The sequence below is a fragment of the Camarhynchus parvulus genome, chromosome 2, assembly GCF_901933205.1.
Source record: "Camarhynchus parvulus chromosome 2, STF_HiC, whole genome shotgun sequence".
NCBI lineage: Eukaryota > Metazoa > Chordata > Aves > Passeriformes > Thraupidae > Camarhynchus > Camarhynchus parvulus.
Window position 1 is genome coordinate 20933174 of NC_044572.1, and position 19958 is coordinate 20953131.

Here is a 19958-nt window from a genome sequence, read left to right on the forward strand (position 1 = left end):
TTATCAGTCACAGGACTGACATTTTATTTACTTCATGCTCCTTATGCATCAATAGTTCTGTAGTGACACAGATTTGCTGTTCTTAGGAAGAAGTTTGAGCAGCAGTTATCAATGAACATAAATACTGTGCACTTGAGGTATTCCCCTTTGTATTTGGTATCGTGGTGAAGAACTATGTGGAAGAATGAAAAATGGTCAACATGATGTGCGAAAGGGTGATTTTTAGTTTAGCTAGAAGTCATCTACCAAGGACCAGCTTTCTCCATGGAGTGCTGTTAAAGCTGAGCATGGTGTTGTGACACCTCTCTCCCCTGTGCTTTATGTTTTGGGTGTGGCTGCTGATTGACATGACAGGATCCCTTGAGAGTGTGTAAGTTTTGAATATACGTATGGGAATGAGAGGTTACAAAAAGGTCTGCATTGCAAAAGACTTTCTCAGTATCTCGGAGCATCAAAGCCTTTTCAAAACAAGAGGAAATCTTGGCATATATTAAATTTTTTAAGGAGAAAAAGGGAAAAAACCAAACAAAACCCTTGTGACCTGTATTATTCCTGTTAGGTGAAGTGAATACTGATGTCATATTCTTTTTTTCTCTTTACTTACAGCATGAACAGGTTAAACACCTTGCCAAGGGGATTTGGCTCTCTACCAGCACTAGAAGTTCTTGACTTGACTTACAACAACTTAAATGAAAATTCCCTACCAGGAAACTTCTTCTATCTGAGTAAGAAACTTTTCTAAAAAATCTACACATCTTCAGGATATGGTGCTTTTCTCTTTGCAGTTGAAATTTATTTGATGCAGACCAAAATACAAATACAGATTTTTTCCCCAATATTTATGTTCTCTTTTAATATATCTTGAATATTTCTGCATAGCATGGCAAATATTTATCACTGATATATATTGTTATCTGACACCTTTGGACACGAGCAGACTCGCTTAGCAAAGGCGTATTAGTTTTCTTCTCAGTAGTACTTCCTTGGGTCCCATACTCAGTTAAAACATCATGGAGGGTTGCAAGCCTCGGGAAAATAAATAATTTTGCAGCACAACTGTTGTTTGTTGAGTCTGAAAAAAAATGTATTCTTGATAGATCATTACTAAAATAGTTTTAACAGCATGTGGGTGTTGAGGTGTCCAGTACGTTAAAACATATGCTAGGGTTACAAAGCTTGGCAGAAGAATGGTAGAGCTAAGCTGACCTTTGCATATGTTAAAAATACATACCCAGAGGGTTGACAGAAAGGTATTGTAATGCATATGTGCAAAAGAGCTGCATTATGGTTGCCTAAGCAACTTGAATTCTGGCACTTTCTGGATTTCAGTGATTCTGCTTTTCCGTGTACTATGCTGAAGTGGCTTCAGGATCAGTGCATTCAGCATCAAAGTGACAGGCAAGGGGAGAGGAGGAGTGCTGCTCTCTGAAGGATGTTGTGATTGTAACCTGGCACAGGGAAGTCTTTAAGTCAGCATTATTAAAAATGGTCACATTTAGTGAAATGAGAAGAGGAGGAGTGAACTACGTAAGACAAATGGGATCTCCTCTGGTGGGAATGAGAGGTTTTGCTGATCTGACCACCTTCTCTCCTGCTGCACCTGACAGTTCTTTGTGAGTCTCCATTTTAATTCCTTTTTCCAACTGTCATGTATGCTTGTTCAGTAATAGCAAGCTGCATAGTTGTGCTGGGTCATCTTTTTTGATTAATTTCATTGAGACTTGGCATGGAAATTACGAATTATACCATTGGAATCTTCTGTATTTCATTTCAGATCTCTTTCCCATTGTGGTTTCTGTAGAGCTTAACATAGCTGTATATTTGTTGAAGAAACTCAGAAAATTTTTACATGTCTGTTTAGGATGCAAATTGATGTCATAAATAAGAATCAGGGGTAATAAAGAGTAATGACTGTATTCTCATATCTGAGCATTCAGGCTGTTTGCCAGAATCTGCCAGAGTCTACTGTTGCAGAAATTGTTAATTGTGCTAGTCCTTTTGAATATAGATGTTTTCCTGAACTCACCAACAATATAATAAGCCAGTAAATCTAAGTTTGACCTGCTTGTTATTATTGTGAGCCCTGGGTATGTCAAAGGCTTTTCACCAAGTCAGGGTTATTAATCAAACCTGACTCCTTTTTATTGATTAGACCTCAAATGGTTGGGTTATATGCCACCCTGTTTATATATTGCTATTTAATTTGCAGCCACCCTTCGTGCACTCTATCTAAGTGACAACGATTTTGAAATGCTGCCGCCAGATATTGGGAAGCTCACAAAGTTGCAGATAGTAAGTAATTTATCTAAATTCTTGGAAAATCAATTCACTTTTGCAACACTTGTAGGAATGGAATCCAGTCAATTTGAGGAGTAGTAGGGTAGGTTTGCAGGAATAGACCACTACACCTGGAACTGTTTCTTGTTTACCAGAAGACACTTGTAAATAAATTGGAAAATTGAGCATTCAGGAGAAAGTTGGGGGCAGAGGGAGTAGAGCTCTCTTTTGGGCTGCTTCATGGTAACCAAAAATCATTCTGACTGAATTTATATTTGCTCTTAGCTGAGTCTTAGAGACAATGACCTGGTATCACTGCCTAAAGAAATCGGTGAGCTCACCCAGCTTAAGGAACTGCATATCCAGGGAAATCGTCTCACTGTGCTGCCCCCAGAACTGGGTAAGATTATGGATGATCATTTATTTATTTGACTAATAATGATGATGATGAACTGTATTTCCTCTGAAATGATTATGCTTAAGTCATCATATATGGCTAATATTTATTTTCCCCTGAGAAAAACTCACTTTTACACTCCTCCACTGCACTCCTGGATATTCAGGAGGACCCAGAAGATGACATACGTTTTGTTTTATTATTTTATTACGTGTTGCATTATTCTTGTGTATCAGTACACCTGATTGCCAATTTGTATATAGCACCTTACTTTATATAGTGTATCATAAATAATGGGTCAGCAAACCCATTCTTATCTTTCACTGGGTTTTGATAATGCTATTTAGATTAGCCAAAATTGTATTAAGCAAAAATGACAATAGCATAAGTGGCTTCTTAGTGTCTGTGCCTATACAAAGGGGAAGTTTAATCATCTAGAGTGAAATATAGCTAAATGGGAGGCTTTTTTTGTTTTTCAATTTGATTAGCTTTTCTTAGGGAGCTGACAGCTTTTTAACTTATGGAGCTGGTTGATGTAATTTGAATTTGTGATACTATACATTTGAATACTATGAAGTAGGAGTTCTTCTTTGAAACTTAAGTATTGATTTTGCTGAATTTGCATTGCAGTACTCAATTTTATGTGAGGGGCATGGTTCCTGTTTGCCCCAAGCCAGAAATTGGTTTCTAATCTTAAAATTTAAAAAAATATTTTCATTGGTAATAATGTAATTGTGTCAATTACCTCTTTTTTGAAAGCTTTTGGGGAAGCTTCTCGGTTTCTACTGGTACCTTCCACGTAATACTTCCCAAAACTCAGAAGGATAGAGACAGAAATTAGCATGATAAAGTAAACTTGCTTGTTTTCATAAGAACTTGCTTTGACCCATTGACCCTTTGCTTTAATGTACTTTAATGTGACAGTATGCAATGAATGCTTTTTGTTTTATAGAAGAATGTGCTTTTCTTCTGTGAATTGGGGAAGATATTTGTTTGACTCTTATTTTTTTGCCAGTATGGGGTTTTTTGACTTTTCCTCATACCATTAGTGGACTAGTGGATGAAAGTTGCTCTCTTTTCTTCAATTTCAGATGTTTATCTCTTGACACAGGTATACTTTCCTTAGGTTTTGGTCAAAGTCATATTTATTTATCAATTCTTGCAACAGCAACATTCAGAAGCATGTAGTGTCTGTAAATGTAATTTTCCATAGCTTCCTAAATTGTAGCTTTTGGGTTTTTTTTCAGAATGTGGAAGATGAATACTGCACTGAGTCTAATCACCTTCTTTGGCTAATTAAATATTCTAAACATGCTGCTGCCTTACAAGCATAGCAACAAATCCCCATTAAGTGGTTTTACTATCAAAATTCATCCCAAATGGAAATGTTTGAAATGAAATCCTCAATATTTATTTCTGTATTAATCTATAAAATTCAGGATGGCTAAGGGAAATTTTTTCCTCTAAGCATTTATTTGCATTTTAGAACAATATCACAGTCTGGTAAAAAAAGGACTTGTAATTTTGCCCCAGTTGGTAAAGGTGAGGTTCACTGACACAGTTAAGTCCTTGTTACCTCTGTTCTTTATTACTCAAAAGGTATTTTGTAAATTACACTCTTCTTTTCGTGTATTAATTGATCAATGTTTCATTTTGCAGTCTTACTCAAGATCCTCATTTGTGATCAGTTACCATAATTTTTGTTGTGATCTATGCCGTGGATAATGCTAGAATCATCTCAAATTTTTAAAATAGATTTTGGTGTGTATTTCCAGAGAACATTACACTGAAGTCTACATTTGTAATTTGTGCAACTTGCAGGCATATTTACTGTGGAAAACAATGTTCTGCTTGTTTATTCAACATCTGGGCACATGTTAGGGACTGGAACACCAGATTAGGGTTTGGAAGGCTTGTTTGAGGTCAGGGAACAGGCCCTAGGCAAGAGTGAATCTCTGCAGTCCTGGTTTCCCTTCTGTAAACCAGGCCAGTATAGAGAAGCACCCCTTTGGAGATGATTTTAAAGTCTGCCAGTGAAAGGTGGCATGAGAGAGTTACAACCTACTGCATGGACTGCTAATGCCATAGTCAGTCACCATCTGAGGGAGAATGAACTTTGTCTGCTGTCCGAGTTCTCCCTCCTAAATTTTTAAAATTGAATTATAATGTACTCAGAACTATCCAAATACTTCTTGGTGTGCATTTTGGATAAATAGCTTTTCAGTGAGCTGGTCTTATTTGCATTAATTGGAGCTGCTCCTGTTCCATTCTAAGTAAACAATCTTTTCTCTCTCATTATCACCTTCATAATTAAAGGTGCTGAAGGCTTTTGACTGGCTTAGTTCAGGCTCTGGTGGACAGCGGTGAGTCACTGGATGTTCATTTACCATGGAGATGGGTACAACTGAATGATGAGAAGGATGTATGTGTTACATTAAACTGTTTTTTAAAAGTGATGTAAATAAGTGCAGAAGAAGGAATGAAGAATAGGGTATGAAAAAGGCCACAGACAGGCCTTGGGGTCACAACTTTGGAGTGGAGATACCGATAAATAACCTCCTACAGTCAGCCTGTAAGGTCACCTGATGTGAATGAGCTGACACCAGTACAGGGCTGGGGGAGATTGGTATTATCCTCCATTGTGTTTAGCAGAGAATTCCTACTGCTAATTTAAGAGAAATATTCCTGCCCAGGAGGAGATGAAATGACTGAAACACTGCATTGGTCCCTGGGTGAGGTGCTTTTCTGTAAATACAGTACATGTGAGTGATGAACACAGGAAATGGCCGGGAGTAGGTGGGTGGAATTTGCAGCTTGTTTTTATCATTTGTCTCTCAAAACCCCATTCATGAGAAATGGTGGTGGGCAGTCATATATAAACTTTAAAGAGGCGCTGGCATTTTTTCCCCAGAATTTAAAAGGTTATGTGCTGCATTGCAAGACAAATAAATCATGATTCACTGCAACAACAGAGTTGCAGTCAGTTATATAAATTGCCAAGGAGGCACTAAATCTGTCGCTTTGTGTGTTCTGACCATTTAACAATAAGAACGGTTTGGAAAGAAAGTAAACGAGAAACAAGAACCATATAAAATGGTAGATGCAATTAGTCACATCAGTGATGGTGTTTTAAGTTCATTGTTTGTTCATCTGGGTGGACCCATATGTGCCGCATAAAAGATTTTCTCAGGAGAATCAGGGGTGTAAGAGGAGTATGGTGCAGAGTACTCACCAAGATGTAGCTAAATAACCACGCAGAGAATGTAACTAGCTTATCTGTATGTTTGCATTTCTGATGTGAAAACAAATTTTATGATTTTTAACGCCCAGATTCTAATGTTGCCTGGGAGCCCTACCCTGCTGCTAACACATGCATGCACACATGTGATTGGGTCCTGTTTGTGCATATGGAAGAACAGTGATTTCTAAGAATACATTCCCAATTACCATCCTCCTTTTGCAAAATTGAATTTGGCATCAATGGCTCACAAGTTGCTGTTCAATGCTGTTCTAGTTTAGCAAATAATTTCCTCAGGTAACGAGAGACACTATGAAAATTATTATGTTAGCCCATACTGGAAAAGTAGAAAATTCAAGCCTTGTTAAAAAGAATCTTAAAGGCCTAAGTTGTCATATTCCTTTTTAGGGAGCATGAAACATTTTGTAAATTTAATTTGTGTATCAGAATAACCAAGTAATTCTTTCTAAATTTTTGGTTTCAAACAGCTGAATTATCTTCTGCAGATAAAGGATTGGCTTTAAATACAAAGTTCAAGGAATTGTGCCAAAAGCCTCAATATTTCCATCACAGGAAGACCTTCTAAAATTTAGGCTTTTGAAATTACTCTAGAATGTGTGAATTAATATTATATTACACAAAGTAGTAGCTGCAGTTGTTTGTTCAAGTAAATATTAATTGAAATAGCCATTTACTCAGGTAATTATAACAGGCATGTGCAAACATAAGAGTCACTTACTTTACAAAAGATATTTCTTTTCCAAATGTTAGAAACTTTCCACTAGTTGATGTAAATGCCAAACTTTTCTTATTTAGTATAAACTGTTACTGCACCCTGCCTGTGTCACAACACAGCGCTGCTCACACCTGCAGTACAGGTCATTTATTGGTGCTTGTTGGAAGCCAGAACACTGGGACTCTTTGGACAACAGATCTGAGCGCTGGAACAACTAATTGATACCTTATCATTTCAAAAAAAGATATGTTTCTGATTTTGAAACTAAGGTAAAGGTGGATAAACAAAATAATTTGTTTTCTGGGACTGCTGATGTAGCAGTTACCAGTCAAGAAACAATAAAAAACATGTAAGTAGCAAGATAGGTTATGGGGAGATTATTTATATAGAAAAGCTTCTCTGAAAATCTGTGCATATTCTGATTCTGTTATTCATTTAAGGTTTAAGTCAAAAAGAAAAGAAAAAAAAAGCCCAAAACCGCTACACCCTATACCCCACCACTTGTTATGTAGTTAGAAACCAGGCTGAATGCAAAGTACTTGATGGATACTGCTGTAATTCTTGCCAAACTTTCCAAGATTCAGATTTGATCTTGCATTAGTTTTTAAAATATGTAAGTTCCACAGTCACTTTCCAGATAACTACAAGGTGTGGGGGGTTCTCCTCATGTTGACTGTACTCTAAGTACCATCAACATAATAACGATGTTTCTGTCAGCAGATACTTCATCTGTTGTGTCAGAGCTGTAGTAGGTAAGAGTTCTGTAATTAGAGCCAATCTGAGCAAATGTTACATTTGTTGTTATATTTGGTTCATTTTATGTGTCTCGTAGTACTTGAAGGTTGTTTCGCTCTTCTGAGTACTTGGCAACCTGTGTTTGAATGGGAGTTTCAAAGGTGCAGGGCAAAAGCAATACAGTGAGTCTTTTTTGAAGTAATTTTTTTAAATTAACTAGATTTTGGTCTGATAGGGACCCTTCAAAGAGAGAATGCTCTGTTGAATTCCCATGTAATTGAGAATCTCAGGGGAGTTTCTGATGCTGGAAAAAATGTGCAATATATTTCAAAATAAATTGGGATGCTGATCCTCTAAGCCTGTAATACTTCCTGTGCCATTAAAGTGTCTTTGATGTTAAACTACTTTGACATCACGTTAATTTCCTTTGTTCCAAAAGCCATCTGCTGCTTACTGTGTTTCTTGGATTTCTTCGCTGGGAACACTTAGTGGTGACTGTTGGTCTGCCCCTTGGGATCCCAGTCAGCACTGGACATTTGTTACACAGAGCAGTGAAGGAAATGGTATTTCCAGCACAACATATCACCTTTCAAAGAAAGAAGTCAGTGAAACTTAGCAGTACTTGTAGGTCTTCTAGTAAATGGTCTTGCTCTTGCCTGAGGAATGTGGAGGAAATTAATTTAATCAAGTTTTAAGTAGGAAATAAATCATTTTAGAATGTATTTTTAAAAATACATTTTGAAAGTACATTTTGAAGTAATTTCTTGGATTTTTGTTAAAGTGCTCGTCTTCTGCCCTTCCTCTTAGCTACCAAGACAATGGCACCAGCCGGGCTGATTGCCCTGGTACCTGAGAGCTGTGTGTGGGGGAGGTCAATTGTTGAAACAGCCTGATTTGTCATGTGGCAGTGCAAGCCATTAGCAGAGTGTTGTTAGGTGAGGAGTACCTCGTGTACTGCCTTGAATAAGTTCCTGTTTTGTGGCTCTCATATGTGAATGTTATTATTATTTACTCTTTCTACTAGTTCTTCTGGTAAGGTCTGCTGTGTTGTGTATTGTGATGGTAGGAGTTTCCAAGGCTCTCTCCTTGCTCCCAGAGAGTTAACCTCTCCTCCTGCTCCCTGAATGTGGAAATGTAAGTTTGCCCAGCCAGGTTAGAGCTACAGTCTGTCTGTATTTAATACCTGAAGTATGGTTTAAGGTGGTAGTTCAGCATTTCATCCATCCTCTTCTCTTTCCCAGGCTTCATCTTCAATCCTGGCACATTCTGAAGTGTCAGACTTTCCATTACACTTTGGTATAAAGATTCTGGCTGACCTTTGCTTTGATGCTGGAATTTTGTATAAACATCTCAGGACTACATTCACTTTGTTTTAAACTCTCTCCTATGAAGCATGGTGGAGGGTAAAATTCTCTTCCCATACAAATATAATAGCTGTAGCTGAGGCAATACCAGTTTGCCCTGTAACACTTCACATTTACATCAAGGGTAAAGAATTCAAGATTTAGTTGGTCTGTTTTTAGTTGATTTATTTCAGCTATGTTCCTCTTACTAAGAGTTGAAGAAAATAAGTAACTCTGTGGAATCACAGTATAATCTGACTATATGACCTATGAAAGTAAAGAGTGAGAGAACACTTGGCTGCTGATCCTCACTCACTCCATGACAAGAGAGCACAGGTAGTCTTTCTCCCTTGTAGATGGGCAGAGGGAGCAGCAGTGTTTTAGAAATAAGTCAGCTTACTTCAGCTCAGAATTAAAGAATGTGTTTTGACAGTGATGAACCATTAGAACAAGACACAACTGGCAGAATCTCCATCTCCTGATGTTTTTCAGACCAGATGTTTTTCTGTTTGAAATGTGTTTGTAAGCTCTTCAGTTACTGAGCTGACACAGATTTTCTACGTAGTCAGGTCAATGCTAAAGTTGGGGTCTCACCTCCAAACTCATCATTGGAAATCATCATGTACATCTAAGAAGTTGTAAGAATAACATGTGATGTTGTTTTAACCTGTTTTAGCTCCCTGAAAGTAATTGTAAAACTGAGGATGGACTTTGGCCTCAGTGTTTGACTTTCAGATTGCTCCCTCAGCCTTCTCTTACCTTGGGGCTTCCTGTCTAATGCTCGCAGGGGAGATTGCAGGCATTCCCTTCTGTGTGGTTAGGAGAGGAGCCAGGGGAACACTTCCAGCCTGCTTCTGTGGGATGGATGTTCTGGGGTATCTTATTTATTTGCATGTGCTGAATCTGATTTCTTGTTATCTGAGACTTTAACCTTTTCCCATATTATGTAGAACCACCACAAATGTTATTTCAGGGTTCTCTGAAGAGCTGGTGACTTTAAGTGTTAGACCTTCTTTGGTATAAGGTTGTAGGGGTGAGAGGGCAGAAGTGTTGCTGGGATTGATCTTTTGAGGCATTTCAGTCTAGTTTTAGATTTACTAAACTTAGTTGTTCTCTCTTAGTGCACAGGAGCTCATCAATAAGCAAATACGTATTTTTGACCTATGCTGTGGAGATGTAGATTTCTTTATCATACTGAATATTGACGTGAATATTTCTGCCAGTTCCAAAGAGATTGAGTCACACTGCACTTAGGTACAAGAAGACTTTGCTCTTTGTTTTCTCACTGCTCCTTTATAAATCCTGTTCAAATCTACTGTCTTCTGTTATTAATCCTTCAAAAGTGCTACGTCTTCAAAGCAGAAATGATCTTACCTGTTTATAGGAATGGTATGAGTTGCTGGTGCACAGCCTTACATGTACTTAAGATTGGGGTAAAAATCATTGTCTTTTGATAATACTTTGTGGCATAGAAATGAGTATATATTTTCTTTTTTTTTACATAGGTATTAAAACATCATTCACAATTAATTGCTTTGGTATCCTTTTCATGACATAATAGTCATTATATTTCTTCTACCCCCACACTTTAAACAATCTCTCTCTCTATTGAGACAAAGCAAATGCCACAAAAGTAATAAAAATTATAAGCCCTGTAGTGTAAAGCAAATCTAAAACAAGCCAGGACGGACATATTTTTACATACAGCCTAAGTTTAAATTTAGTGCAGTAGATTGATCCCTTACTTAGCATTTAATAAAACAGGATCAAAGGTATTTATATCTAAATAAATTACTAAAACTAATTTTGTTCCTCCTGTTATATGTATGACAGAGAGTAAGACCTTTACATTGTAAAGGGAAAGAACGTTTGAATTGCAGTCTTAAGAGGAATTGCTAAAAGGGATGTGTAACAGCTTGAGGACTCTCCTTGAGGTCAGTGAAGAAGAGTCTAGGCTGGGAGGGGAGTTAGAGTATCAACAGGGCACAGATATGAAACTCAGCAGTATACAAGCTAAAAATTATATCCATTGATTTTAATGAAGCTTCACTGGGGATGAATTTAAACCATTACAGAGAAGCGTTGATCTGGCATTTTACAGCTAGGATCATGTTTCTTATGCTGAATGCCAGTGTTAGTTCTCAAATGTCAGAGTTGTTTAATTACTTAATTTCACCTTTTAATTTTTGGAAGTATTTAAAGTGTTACCAGGGGGCATTCAAGTGAAAAGGACAAGCCAGGTGTGTGTTCATTCTGTTTCCTTTTGTGTGTATTGAAGTAAGGCCTATCTACACTAGTCACACCTTACTGTACCTCCAATATACATCCATTGGGTAAATATTACACAGTCTGTATATCATCTGTCACAGGAGTATGGGGAGCTTGTAGCTGTATGTGTCAGGGGTGCTTGCAGGCTAGGTCTAATGGACAGAAGTAGCCTGGGAGGTCTGAGGGCACCCTTGGCCAAAGTGATGGTTAGAATTATTACTGGCTCTGACACTCTCTGCAAACACCACTGTGGGAGGCAGCATTTGATTTTCTATTCTAAGCTCTTTTCTGACCGTTGGAGGCATTTGAGCAAAACATGGATGTTCTCACAGACCACTTTTTATTTCAACAGAACTGCAGGAAAATAAGAAACATTAATGATAACGTTTTAGCTCAAGCGCAGGATAGATCCATTAAGACAGGAAAGTGTAGGTGCCTTCTTATCCTTTAAATATCTCTCAGGATGAGGTGTGCCCACTGTCATATGAGGTGGCCCTTCTGCCCACCCATTACTGTAGATGCTCTGAGTTTAGGAAGTGAAAAATGGATGACCTAAGTTAGAACACGTTAAAAATAAAAATACGCACACTTTGATTTTTACACTCTTGAATTCTCAAGAGTTTTGGTGTAGATTATTTACTATAGCTCCCAGGTGGTAGCTAACAAGAGATTTGGGCAATAGATAGTTTTTAGGTCTGCACAGCTGAGTGGTTGGGCATTAGGAGCAATTTGGTTTTGAGGTGGGGTAAACAAAGAAGTTAAATCACAAGGATCCAATCAAACTTAAAGGTTCAAGATCATCTTTAGATACAATGAATACTGAGACAGAAATAAAAATGCCAAGATCAGGCATTTCTAAGATGGCACAGATGGCTTCCCTTAAAAGGCTTTTGGTCATTCTGTGCAGGTCATCCACAGCAGTCAGCTGTTAGATCTCTGCTCTTCCCTTTTTCAGATTCTGTTCTCTTTTCAGTGTCCACTTTGCAGTCTTCCTACTTGGAAATCTATATTTACTCAAGATAGAGTAAAAAAAAGTACCTGTTGGACTTATAAAGTTATTTAAGCGTGTTAAACCCAGGTTCTGGGATGTATAGTTTTGATCATTTATTAGAATAATTTTAGAAGCACTCAGAAATAATTTAAATATAACATTTCTATGCCCTAGGAAAGGGGCTGTGCTGACTAGCCTTGAAGGTGGCCTGTTCCTCCTCACTTACCAGAGGCATATGACTGTGATGCCTTTCAGTGGAGCTGATCTCCTTCAGTATGACAAAATAGCAAGAACTTTTAAGTTCATAATGAAGAAATACAATTTTAGTGAAATGATTATGCCAAATTGCAGAAATTATTAATATTTTTTAATAGGTAGATGTGCATGTAGAACAAAACAGCAATGACCACTGCAGTCTCCTATCCTAATGTATTTTGTGGCTGAATCTTCAGTGCTGGAGTGTTACTAGAGGTAATTCTGTATTTTGCTTACTAAAAGTATCTGAGGGATTTGATGTGATCTGTGTAGCAGAACAGTATATAAATTTCTGAAAGCCCTGGAGACAGTGTTCTGCTGATGCTGCTGTTGGACAATACGCATGAAGGCACATCTGCCGTGAGTTTTTCCCTGGCTCTAGTGCTGCAGGGGTGGAATAACAGCATTTTCTAACATGGTGTTGCCATGAAAAAAATCACCTAGGCAAGGAGGCTCTTGGGTTTGGGGGATAGGGACACGTGTGAGGTGTCCAGTTGCTGGGCACTCCTGTGGGGAGCCTGGTGCCAGAGCCATTGCTTCAGGCAAGTGTGATCATTTCTTCCACACTGCTGGATTTGTCTTGTGCACTGCAGCAGGAGGGTCCATGCAGTGCTCCTGTGGGTTTGGCTGCCCCAGCACATACTGTTCCTGAGATGTTACTGAGACTTTGGCCTTGTGCTTGGAACTCCCGGCTGTCCTGCAGCCAGTGTAGAATTAGGTACATACGCCCTTGATTCATGGATTTTTTAGCTGTAAGCACAGAAAGGACACCAGGATATGGCCCCAAGCACTGCATGGTGATGCAGGAGAGACACGTTTCCCTTCTGTCTCATTTTTGGTTACGTGGCTTCTTTGTGCTCAAATGGCTTGCCTTGCATCTGGAGGGTTAGACTCCATTTCCTGCTTAGTTCTGATGAGGTGGGGCTCTCTTCCTGTAACTTCTTATCCTGCTCTTTTTTCTGCCTATTTCTATCCTTCATTTCCAGATGGAAATTTTGGTATCCAGCGGCGAGTTTTTTAAAGCCCTTGTTGCCCTGTCCGTCCTGTCTTCTGTAGGGCAGCCCTCCTTCACTCACCTGCAGAGAACCTGGTGCTTGCTATGAGGACAGACAAGTTGTTCCCTTTCTCACTACCACACTTGATTAAATTCTTCACTTCAAGTCCCTAGGCTCTCACTCCAGCTCTAGGTGGCCGGTGGGATGGGCTGCCAGGCCAGCTGCTGCTGGCAAGGCTCCCGGAAGGACGTCCTGGGCAGGGAGGGCTGGATTTTGGTGCGGATGCTCAATTTTTGTGCGCCCCAGTTTCCTCTGTAATTAGATTAATTAGGGCCTCTGCTTCCCTCTGAAGGTGAAAAGAAATATTTGTACCTGCCTCCAGTGTGTTTCAGGAAAAAAGAGAAGACCGAGGAAAATAAAGCTATTGCATTGGCATGGGGGCCTACAGGTTATTCTGCTTGAGAAGTCTTGGTTTTGCTGTAAGATTCCTTTAGCTGTAGTAGAGTAGTAATTATTACAATTAATTATGTTGAAATGGGCCATGTGGTATTTGAAATGGAAGTGGGCAGAGTATACTGTAGGAATGGAAACATGCGGCAGCCTTCCCTGGATGGTAAATTTCTGACACAGCTTGGGACAAGAGCTGAGACCTCAGATACTGAGATTTTGGGCACATGTGACTTATTCCTATAAGCAGCATTGAACTTGATCTGTGATGGGGCCAATCTTGCCTCCCCAAATTTAACTGGTTTTTTTATAGTATACACAGAGTGATCATTTTACCTTGATGCCCCACCTACAGAGTGCTTGCAGTGTTGGTAGTTTTGGAGAGCAGCATACAGGATTTTTTGCAGGTAATAAAATGGGAAATCCAATTTGCAATTGCAAAGCAAGCCCCTGAGTGATACATAATGTTCCCAGCAGCCCTGGTCAGAGGGTTAGGGCTAATTGCCACTCTGGCCAGCTTCCCCAGCAGCCTCCGCGTGAGATCTGGATGCAGAGAGCGCCAGCCCGCACCTTCAGCCAGCACAGATTTAGACACACTGCTTTCTGGCTTATTAGGTCCTCTTTGTCACAGCACTTAATCCTTTTTCCTGATCCCTGTTAGAACAGGGCTGCTGAGTCCCCTAATAAAGCAGAGAGGCGCACTGAAGCGTGCAGCGGGTGCTGCCGCCTGACTGACGGCTGTGGGGGATGCTCCTGCCACAGACAGCTGGCAGATGAGCTTGTTAAGGTAACGGTGACTCCTGACTCCCTGATAGGCTGGTATGAGATGCTTGGCATCTTTTCACACCGTTTAATGGCCTGTCTTTAATTGTGTTAACCCCTTTTACAGAGAGGAATACACTAAGGATTAGCTGTCAAAGTGAGCAGTGAGCACAGGGCTTGAAGCAGCTCCCCTTGCCTGCACTTGCACACACCCTTTCATTTTGGAAAGCTGTGGTGTCAGGTTGATTTCAGATTTCACCAGCAACTTGGCTCAGTCAATCTTCAAAACTCTGTAAATATTTTTTGTTTTGTTCCCCATACTTAAAGATCATTTTAGCTTATTGTGGTTTAGGTATTGATGATTTATGGGGGAGTGGTAGGCCTTTCTTAATTATGAAATTCACAAAAAAAAAATTGGAAATATGAAACAGATTTCTTAATTTAAAGAACACAAGAAGATATTTCAATGGCTAGGTTATCCTGGAATTCAGCCCTTTGTATCCATAGTCATGAGGGCTTTGAGTGGAGCATGTGCTGTTTTTGGGCTCGGGTGGTAAACTTTTACAAAATGAACAAAATAGCCCCGAGCAAGCCCATGACAGATCTCTTACATCTTCTGTCAAGAATCAGTAAAACTGCCGTGTCACAAGAATGGCATTGTCGGTGCTGTTGTGAGTGTGTGTCACTAACCACAGATCAGAACGGGATCTTGGTGCAGAAAATGTCTTGGGCGCTGGGAATGCAAAAAGCCCCTAGAGCAGGGATTGAGGAATGCTGTGCAATGCTAAGCTTCAGCAGAGCAGAGTTCTACCAGAGAATCATTCTCCTTTCATTCCTGCAGATCATAGTGGAGATAGTGAATGGATGCATTATCAAGTCACACTTAAAACTAATTTAATAAATAAGTGGGCAGAGTTCAACCCTGCTTTGCAGTGTGTAGCAGCACTGAAACAGATAGAGTGGAACTGCCTCCATCATGGGGGGAACTATTGTGTCCTTCTATTTCTCCTTGCTGAGACTGAAATATTTGCTATTATTATAGTTGCACTCTCTGAAATGAATTTAAAAGTTTTTACATTCACAGCAAGGTATTTCTTTCAAATTTTTCATGTTTCAAATATTTTTCATCTGGTGTTTTGTTTAATCTCTTTCAGGTAATTTGGATTTGACTGGTCAAAAGCAAGTCTTCAAAGCAGAGAACAATCCCTGGGTTACCCCTATTGCTGATCAGTTCCAGCTGGGAGTATCTCATGTTTTTGAATACATTCGTTCAGAAACATATAAATAGTAAGTATTACATTATATATTGTAGCTGTGTTATTTATTTCCCTGTAGTGTGTTGGGCAAAGTGTTACCAGCTACACACATCTTTCATAATACATGCAGTAACTTGGTATTCAGGACAAATATGCAAGCCTGTACATTTATATTAAGGAATTTTGCCTAGAAGAAGGTAACTGTCATGTAGACAAGTTAGGAAAGCACAAAGACTGTTTGATACGGTCCTGCATTTTTTGTTTATTTCTAAGAGCTATTATGTAACATGAGAGATGTGAAAGAACAAGTGTTACAAGCCTTTTGAGAAGTACTAATTTTAAGTATGCTCAGTATGACTTTATATATATATTTAAATAGATATTTGTTAATGCTTTTGGATGCAGGTTGTCATGTTTTGAGAGATATCCAGACTTTGAACATTGCTTGATCTGGATGAATTTGTGAAAGTCTACAATCTTAGTAATTCAAATACAAGTACTAGTGTTTTCTTCAACAGTGTAAATGTGTGTGCTGGGCTTCTTCATTTTAATGCAAGATCCATGTACAAATGCTGACCATTAGTTTAAGAAATAATGTCTTTAATCATTCACTAAATTGTAATATTTGTTTTAAGTAAAGATCTCCATGTTATTCTTTAGATGGGAAGTTATTTTTCAGTGTCTAGCAACTATCTTGATGCTGTCTCCCTAGGAGCAGTAGGTAGTACAACCTGGATTGGAAAGTCAATTTTTGCATTTTGCCTTTATTTAAAAACTGTATTTTAATAATTCAGAAGCATTTCTGACAATCTTTTATATGGTTGCTGTCTGAACAAAATTACCGGAGAAGGGTATTCACAAGTGACAGTTGCGGGATTCCAATTAAATTACTGAGATGCAAATTTCTGTAGGAACTAAATGACCTAACAATGGCTTTTGTAGGCTATTGCTCTTCATTTACAGAATTTTAAATGAAAAGAATCACAGATGGAAGAGTGGTTGCAAGAATCGCGTGTCTCAGAAGGGTGCTGATATTTATGCTGTGATTCGTGTTCTCAAGACAGATTTATTCATAGATTTAAGTAGGCTGCAACACCCTTCTTGCAGTAGTACTCTGTACTACAGACATGGTGTAGGGAAGCAGCTGCCTGTCTCCTTGGACCATCCCTCCCCACTGTTCATTGTGTGCCTGCATCTCAGCTCCTTGATAATGCTTGGTGATTTTGTTTTGTATTGTCAGTTTTATATTTCTCTTTGCTGGGCGGTGTAGATTAGGGACTCTCATGCACTTCTCTCAGGGACCAGTCTGGGCATCATGAAGACAGCAGAATTTTAAGGACTAAAGTGCAGTTTTGAGAATTTGAATCATATTTGGCTTCTGGAAAGGGGGATGGGGGGGAAGCTGTTATAATGTATCTATTTTTTTTTTTTTTAATTTAAAATGTCTAACTCTGGATATATTAAACTGCCCTGGCAACTTTCCTGGTGTAATCAAAATTGACAAGAAGGTTCTGTATTTCATCAGTTTCCTCAGCTGTTGTTCTATGTTCTAAGTTAGCCATATTAGGTTTGTTGTCTTACTCTTTGCTAGGTGTAGCAGTGTCTTATTGGCTAATGGGCCAATTTTTATTTTGTCCTCAGTAAATAATTGAAACCTGTATAGTTAATGGTGTAAGCGGAATCAGACTCTGGTCATTCATAGGGAGAGAAATCAAAATCAAATAATCTTTCTGTGGCTTATTCATGATTTCTACTTTGATCTTAGAAATTTATTTCATTAATGTGCCATAATTTTTAAAGTTTAGTGACAGAATCCAAATGCAAGGAGATAAATAGGTGTCAATTTTAGATTTTCAGCAGATGACCATTTTATATTTAAATCATAAATTAAAAGTACCAGTATGATTTCTTAGAAAACCAGTAGTAACTTTTTTGAATCTTGATTTTCCTTGTTTGCCCTACTAAAAGGAGAGTTTGTGGATTTTCCTCCTGAAAAAAGATTGTCCTTTTTATTTCCAGTTTCCTGTAAATATGTGATTGAGAATTACTGGGATGCCATGTCCTAAAGGCACTCCTCTGTTTTCATTTGGTTTTAGGAGTTAAAACTCAGGAGCAGTGGCATGGTCTAGGTAACAGGTCTAGTAGCGTTGGTGTGGACAAAAGCAGATAGGCTGTACACTCAGAAGAAATTAAACTGGTTTTCGTGGTGGAATTTTGGTCTTTTCCTACTAATGACCATATAGCTTCTTCAACTGCTTTTTTCTTTCAGAGCCCTTGAACCGGTAGTGTGTCTTTTTCCTATTAAGCCAAACACAAGGTTGATATGTGAACTTAGTATTTTTCCCTGTGGGTATTTAAATAAGAAAAGTCAAGTTCTTGAGTTTTCTTGTGTTTTATTGCTCATCCTGCCAATATAAAAAAATCTTACAACATTTGATAGATCAAGACAGACAAACTTTTACTGTGAGGCAAAGCAGTAGGCTTTTCATTAAATGAATGATTGGAAAGGTTGCTGCTTAGCTAACCTCACTTGCCACACTGAGAAGACACAGCATAGATCAGCAGCTGACCATCAGACCAGTAAGTTTGCTTTCAGGTACTGGAAGACATAGACTCTCATAAACCAGAACTGTGCATCTGTGTGGCAGATGAATTTTGATCTCCAGAGACAGGTTTGTTTCCCTATGCCTGTTGTTTTTGCTAGTTGATTGGAAATACTGACTTTCCTTTTTTCACAAGTTTCACATTGTCTAGGCTGGCTAAGACAGTGAGGGTAGGCTCACTCATACAGTCTCAAGTGCCAGATTTCAGAGGCTCACCAGGTTACATTTTCACTAAGGGGGTTATGGTAATATGTTTTATTTTGTGTTTGCAATTGCTAGAACTTTGTTTGCTCAGTTGCTCTTAACTTAACCAGAAATCAGTAACTCATTAGCTCCTGGCAATGCACTCACAGTCATGTAAATAAACCTTGAGGTTTCTGCTGATGACTGGCAGAAGCCATCACTTGCAGTCAGTGTCAGGGATCTCCATTCAGATTCTGTGAGGTTGCACTTGGGAAGCAGCTACCAAGTAGATCACAAACCTGTTCTTTTCCTTTGTGAAATGTACTGGCTGTTTCAAGAATATTTAGTGAAAAATTACATCCCATTTTTAGCCTTGTCTTGGGATATTCATGCTCTAGTGATTAATTGATAAGTAGGGATGACACCCATGAGGGATGATTATGTCTAAAGATAAAATGTCATTTGTCTTGCATACTTTTACATTTCCCCACTCCTGTTTTACATGGTACTCAGGCACCAAGTATAAAACTGGAATTGCACTTTACTTCAGAAGCATGTTAACCATTGAGACCCTCAGATCAGCTCATCTTATATTGTAGCTTCTTTCATTTCCTTTAATTTCCTTACCTTTCATGAGAAATGGTGCCTGGTGATTTTTTTCAACCCTAATTTTTCAAGGAAGACTTGTGCTGACAAAAAGATGGGCCATATATTGTGCTGGAAAATGTGTGTGGAGGGGCTCTTAATTCTTAACAGGAAATTCAGCAGCTCTTGGCACTTTGCTAGCTTTTGTTGGCTAAAATACGCCCACTGCACATTTCATCTGGTGACAGCATCGTTTGGAAATAGGTCAGTTTGCCAAGTGTGTAATGATTCTTAATCTCTCTCTGCTGTGTAACTTTCTGAAACTTTAGTAAGCTGAATTTTGGCTTTGATTCTGTATATACTCAGGAGCTGCCATTAAACTCTCTGTCTGGTGTCATGATAGTGTTGAGAAGCAGTTGAGGAGCTTGCTTAAACAGTGAGGGATAATGGCAACCTTGTCTCCTCAAAGGGCTTAACTAAATGTTTTATTTTTTATTCATGCCTTTAGTCAACTTTCCGAGTGACCTTTATGTTGTAAGCATATTCTCAGAGGATCTTCTCTGTCTAGGATACTGACAAAGAGATGATGTATTGTGTGATTTAGTGGTCACAATGTACTTCGATAACTGCAGACAGACTTAAATGTTTGAAAGAAAACAATGAATTAAGCCCCTATGAAGAATAAAATTCTAGTTCCTTAGGATGTTCCTTAGGATTTATATAAGATAATTATTGATTTGAGATGAGATAAAACTGAGATGTGCAATTGGTACCAGTGGGTGGGTTTGGTTCCTGGCATTTACAGCAAAGTTAGTCCAGAAAGCTGGGTTTTGGGTACATTTCTGGAATTATTCATATGCTCTTAATCCATCTTCATGTGGAACTTA

General features: G+C 38.7%; 1 protein-coding gene across 1 annotated transcript in view; it reads left to right on the forward strand.

Moving 5' to 3' along the window:
* Nucleotides 1-19958, forward strand: part of RSU1 (Ras suppressor protein 1) — a 101585-nt gene that overhangs the window by 24327 nt on the left and 57300 nt on the right. The window contains exons 5-8 of the mRNA XM_030967082.1: nt 607-725; nt 2210-2292; nt 2563-2677; nt 15599-15731. Of these exons, the coding sequence (XP_030822942.1) occupies nt 607-725; nt 2210-2292; nt 2563-2677; nt 15599-15731 (450 nt within the window). The remainder of the gene's footprint in view (nt 1-606; nt 726-2209; nt 2293-2562; nt 2678-15598; nt 15732-19958) is intronic.